This window comes from Populus nigra, chromosome 2, assembly GCF_951802175.1.
Source record: "Populus nigra chromosome 2, ddPopNigr1.1, whole genome shotgun sequence".
Lineage (NCBI taxonomy): Eukaryota > Viridiplantae > Streptophyta > Magnoliopsida > Malpighiales > Salicaceae > Populus > Populus nigra.
In genome coordinates, this window is record NC_084853.1 from 39,956,545 (window position 1) to 39,962,544 (window position 6,000).

At 35.4% G+C, this 6,000-nt stretch overlaps 1 protein-coding gene across 1 annotated transcript; it reads right to left on the reverse strand.

Moving 5' to 3' along the window:
- Window positions 1-4,797: 4,797 nt before the first annotated feature.
- LOC133682220 (glutaredoxin-C11) lies at window positions 4,798-5,504 on the reverse strand. The gene has a single exon (XM_062105503.1). It carries the CDS (start codon window positions 5,308-5,310, stop codon window positions 5,002-5,004), a length of 309 nt encoding a protein of 102 aa, XP_061961487.1. The 5' UTR covers window positions 5,311-5,504; the 3' UTR covers window positions 4,798-5,001.
- Window positions 5,505-6,000: the final 496 nt, after the last annotated feature.

Genomic DNA, 6,000 nt, shown 5'->3' on the forward strand with positions numbered 1-6,000 from the left:
TCAATATTAGTATATAAGCATATGAATATGTATGCATAACATTTATGGACATATTGATAAACCCAAAAAGAAAAGAGAAAAAGAAAAGGAGGCCCCATTCAATGTGCTTGGGCATATCGACTTCTTAAGCTCCCTCTAGAGGGAGCTTGACTCCATGGTCTCTCCCTAAATAAGGAGCCTCACTCTATAATATTGTCTTAAAGGAGGAGCCCAAGCCCAACTCTATGGGATCGTTCTAGGGAAGGAGCCCAACTTTATAGGCTCACCCTAGAAAGTGTGTTTGGATCTATTTTTTTTTTTACTTTTAATGGGCTCAAGAAACTTATCTGAGCCTAACATTACTTTGAAAATTTTTCCAAGACCCTATTCATGTACCTCATTATTTTATATTGATTCAATACATATTATTTTGAATATAATACAAATCAAAATATAATAATGGTGAAATTACTCTTTAGCTTCTCCTCTCTGTAAAAGGATAAAACTCATCAGCTATAAATACACTATGAATCCTTCAAACTCAAGGTTCACAAACTTTTCATTCTTAACACTTTCAACATGTATATTTTCAGAGTCTATCTTTATAAAATATATTTTTACTTTCTCTCTCCATAAAGTTATTGACTTATGCATCAAAGAGTTCCCACATCCATCAAATAAGATATTTTGTAGGTACTAGTTACCAGCCACCTTGACTTACCTAACACCACTAGTTATTAGCTACCAACCATCTAGGCTTTTTATATTAAGCCGTCAGACACATTGGTTAGGGAGAATAAATTAAATTACTTGAACTAAGAGATTAATCAATTATCTAATACATTAGCCTTTTTCATAAGCATCTTGAATTGATTTATCAATTGATGTCGTTTATGAGAAACAAATAAAAAAGCCATTAGTTTCTAAAACTTGTATGTGATATTTCTAGGCCATTCCATGACACACAAACAAGATACAGTTGTGTCAGGACGCTTGATAACTTTACCCATCATCATGAACACTTCTACCCAGCCAGACAGTCAAAAACTCACTTGTCAGGTGTAACTCTTCACTCAGTCCGTGTTGGCAACTAAAGAGCAAAATCAGACATTGTCACCCTAACAAATCTTGACACCTTTAGTAACACATAACACCTAAGCGCCACGACCACTAGCTGTACGAGTCGCCCGGAAACGATTACACTACCCAAAGGAGACTAAATAAAATGACAATTATTATAGTCCATCAAGGGGTCACTTCCCTCATTGTGATACCCATGTACAGAGCTGATACTTTGAATGTCCTCTATTTAGTTACTATGAGAGGGAAACCAATTGTCGTAATAGTCATTCCATGCCAAACTCCTCAGGCTCCAAATAGCCTATCAGACAAAGGATTAAAAAAAGGTCTATACATGAGCATACCCAGAAAAATAACTACGACCCTAAAAAAAATGACCTCTACACTAAGCTAGTGACACACTTCAACACCAACATTCTTTCCATGAAAAGCTATATGGAGCTATTTAGTATTACCCAACAAGAGATCGAGTCTACTCGGATATATTTGAAAAGGTTCAATAAGAAGATGTTCAAGGTAGAAGAATTGCTTGAGCTAGTAACCTTGAAAGCCTTGATAAGAGAGGTAAGGGAACATGCCATCCGGAGAAAAATTTATGCATTATTAGATAAAAGCTTGCTCAAGCTGAAACAAGTAATGGAAAACCATATATGGGTAAAAGTGGCCGATTTGCTATGACATGAGCCTCAATTTTTTTTTACAAAGACTTGGGAGGTATATTGATAAACATAAATTTAATGGGCCCAAACCCTCTTTAAAAGGCCCCTTTCAATGTATCTAGTCACATTGATTTCATGGGCTCACCCTAGAGGAGGAGCTTGAATCCATGGTCTCTTCTTAGAAGAGGAGCTCCAATCCATAGTCTTGCTTTAGAGGAGGAGCCCCACTTTATGGTCTCGCCCTAGGTCCAATCCATAGAGCTTGAAGTTTTCATTCATGGTTCTGACTCCATGGGCTCATAAGTGGGTATGAGCTTTTGTTTTTTTTTTTTTAACTTTTAATGAGCTCAAACAACTTGCACTAGCCTAACTCTCTCCTGGAAATTTTTCTAGGACCTCATGCGAGTGCCCCTGTTATTTTATACTGATTCAATATATATTATTTTGAGTAGAATACAACTCAATATATCACAAGGGTAAAATTACTCTTCATCTCCTCCTCTCCATTAAAGGACAATACTCATGGGTTATAAATACACTATGAATCCTTCAAACTTAAAGTTCATAATCTCTTAATTTATAAGACTTTCAACATACATATTTTCAGAGCCTATCACTTTAACACATCTTTGTACTTTCTCTCTCCTTAAAGTTACTGACTTAAGCATTGGAGAGTCCAAGCATCCATCAAAATAGACCTTTTACATGTACCCATTATCAACCACTTTGGCTTACTGGAACCACCAGCTACCAACCACCTGCAATTTTCATTTCAAGCTGTCAGACATCTTAACTAGAAAGAATGGATTAGATTATTTGAACTAAAATATTTGTCACATTCAACATTGCGGTGGCTTTAAAAATTTTCATGGAAAAGAATAGATTTTTGGCATCTTGTTTTTTGATGGGGAATAGTTTTGTTTAATGAGTCGCCACCTAGTATTATGGTCACTAGGAACCCTAACTAGTCAACATAGATTCTATGGTTCGAGACTAATTACGTAAAAAGAAAGATATTATTACCCCTTAAACGTTCTGCCTGAGGCAGACTGCATTGATGCTTTTGTCTTAAATTACTAAATGTTTATTCATTTTTGCTATGATGATTTGCTTATAATATTCTTGACTCTAGCGCCAGTACATATTCAACTACGGATACTTCCAACTTTAGCGTTGGTAAATATTACATAGTTATAAAACAAAATAAATTTAAATCCATATTTTTATTCCTGACTTTAGCGTCAGTGAATAAAAACAAAAATAAAATTTATTTTTATGCATACACATATATTTTTTAAATTTTTATGTAGCTAAATAAAATAAAATAAATTTAAATTAATATTTTTATTCCTGACTCTGGCGTCAGTGAATAAACTAATAAATCTATATTATTTTTTAATTTATGCATACACATATTTTTTTTATTTATCTTTTTAGGGGCTGGGCCCAGCTTAGCCCATATGGGCTGGGCTAGACCCAACCAACCCGGCCTGGTCACTGACCCAAGCTAGTGACCCGGCTTGGCAAAATCAAAGAAAACACGCCTGAAGTGACTTCACGCGTGCATGAACAATGTGAAGGGAATTAAATTACCTTCGCACAATGTTCTTGCAACACTAAATTCAAAGAATGCAAAACGAGATGAAGAATGGGGATTCCTGCTTCTGGAGACGATGAAGATGTTTGCAGCGCGGTGGTGCCTCTCGTTTGCTTTTGACTTTTCCTTCTACTTTCTTTTGCTTCTGTGCCACCGTATGCTTTAGTCTTCCAGCAGCTCCTGAGATGATGAAAGTGTCGGCTTTCTATGGAAACTGATGTTTTGGGTTCTTCTTTTTCTGCAGGGATGAAGGTAATGGCAGGGCCAATACTCGTTTTGGTGTTTTTTTTCCTCTGTTTTCTCCCCCCTTCCACTGTTTTGCTCTCCCTTTTATAGAGATCGAGTTGCTCGCCCAAAAACCAGTTAAAATCCCTAAATTATAACATTGTTTACAAAATAGTCTTTAATTTCCGGATTGTTCAATTTAGTCCTTAATTAAATCTTCAACTTTTAATTCTTTCAAATTATCCCTGAAAAAATCAGTTAAAATCCCTAAAGTAAACCCGCAATTTCACTATGGTCCATAGTCTTTAATCTCCTGAAATTTTGCCTCTAATCAGCCAACAACTTTGGTATTTTTTTAATCAAACTCCTGATTTCTTTAATTAATTAAATCAAAACTTAACTAAGTCCTCAAACTTATTAATTCTTTAATTAAGCACCTGATTTTATTAAATAAACCAATCCAAATTTTAATTAAAGTCTCCAACTTATTAATTCTTTAATTATTGACCAATTGACTCTCAAATTTAATAATTTCATCCTCAAACTTTAAATTTTATGTTGTCTTAACCCCATTTTCAAATATATTCTTATCCATTCATTTTTTTTTTATTTATTAAAAAACTTAGGTTATGACAATATTAACCAATAATACATTAAGCATTATATCTAAGCATCTTAGATTTTTGTACTCATCACATATGTAGATATGCACATCTAGGAAATCATATGCATGGATGTTATATTCTTAGTTTATGCATAAAAGTCACATTGGACAAAGTTTTTGCTTTCTGGATATGGAGGAATACATTATGGGACGCATAAAAGTTCGAGCATCACCTTTTTGTCATTCCCTTAGCAAAGGTATCCATGTAGAAGTGATTAAAAGGTCTCAATTCCAAAATTTAGGGGTAAAAATAACCATGTTTAAGGTTAAAATATATCCACAAATATTTCCTACCAGTTTGACAGTTGTGCAGAGGAAGCTCTGCCAAGAATTGCAATTTTACCAAGCGGATAAATTTCTGTCCGAAAATTTCTTCTATGGAGATGAACTTTATCCTATATTTTAATTTAGCTTGCACATGGCAGTTCTGCCAGATATTCTGAAGTGAGAATTCTAATTGTTCAGGATAGGTGACTTTAGTAAATGCTTGCCTGATCTCCATTTTTTATAAGATAGGCATCAAGCCAACAGAGTAAAAATATGCTCAAAGTTCTCAGGTAGGTTTCTGATTATGGACAGAAATGAAAGCATCATTGAAATCTTAAACACCCCCCTGAAAACTGATCTTCAGGATTTTTTATCATAATATTACGTTTTTTTATACAATGTAGTCAGGGAACTCAAGAAAAAGCAAAGCCCTTAAAGACAACATTGTTTTCAACATAGCATAAGAGCTATTTCCATATCATACAGCGTTAAACTAAAGTACTTTGTGGCTTATTTGAGAGGTACTATAGCTAGAACCAGATTGCCTTGGCTTCCATGAGCATTTGTTTCAAAGAGCCATCCAGGTGCAGGGATAGCACATCTTTGGCTGATCCTACCCATTTTCCACCTATGAAGACAGCTGGGACGGTGGGGTTGCACCCTAGCCCACGTAAAGCCCACTCCATTTCCTTACCATTGGCTTCACGGTCTAGCTCATGAATTGCGGGGCTTGCACCTAGTTCATAAAAAAGTGTCTTGATGCTGTGGCACATGCAGCATGAGCTCTTGGTGAAGATCACTGCAGCGTTCCTCGATGCCAAATCTCTAACCTTATCCATTTCTAAAACCTTTTCCTGGTGTTGCTAAGAAAAGAAACAATTCTCTTGCTATTCACAGCTAGCTGAGTGCTACTAGAATTAGCTTGGAAGAAACACTAAGTTAATCAAGAAAGGAAAAAAACCTGCAGGGAAGCAAGCTGAGTGCAGAAGCTTGTAGCTGCTAGTTACTGAGGAATTGCTTTGGTGGACTTTGAGATTCATCAGGCCTTATTTATAAGGGCAGTTGAGGGGTGGTGGATAGCATTGTTTAATCCATAAAGGAAAAACAAACTATAGGATAAAAAGAGAAAGATCCTTCTGATATTTGTTTGGATAAGAAAAATATTGCAAATTATGCATGATTTATTTGATAGTGACCCCTTTGTGCTATAAACAACTTGTACCTGTCATCTATAACTGTAATTCAAATCTCCAGGATAGATTTTCCGTACAGCTAAACAGTGTAGGAATAAAAACAATACATTTAACAATTAGCAGAACATACTTTCGGCCCCCCGTTGGTAGCATCTGAAATATAGAATTCGAAGTTAATTACTGATCATATTGATAAGTATTCGTTGTTGAAGGATGGACAAGAATACCTTTTTTCATATCTCACCACCATGAAGAATCTCAATGCCCTTTCAATAGTGGCTGGTATATATATGTGGAATGTCAAAGGCATGGAAGGTCTGGGTCACTTGTTCATCC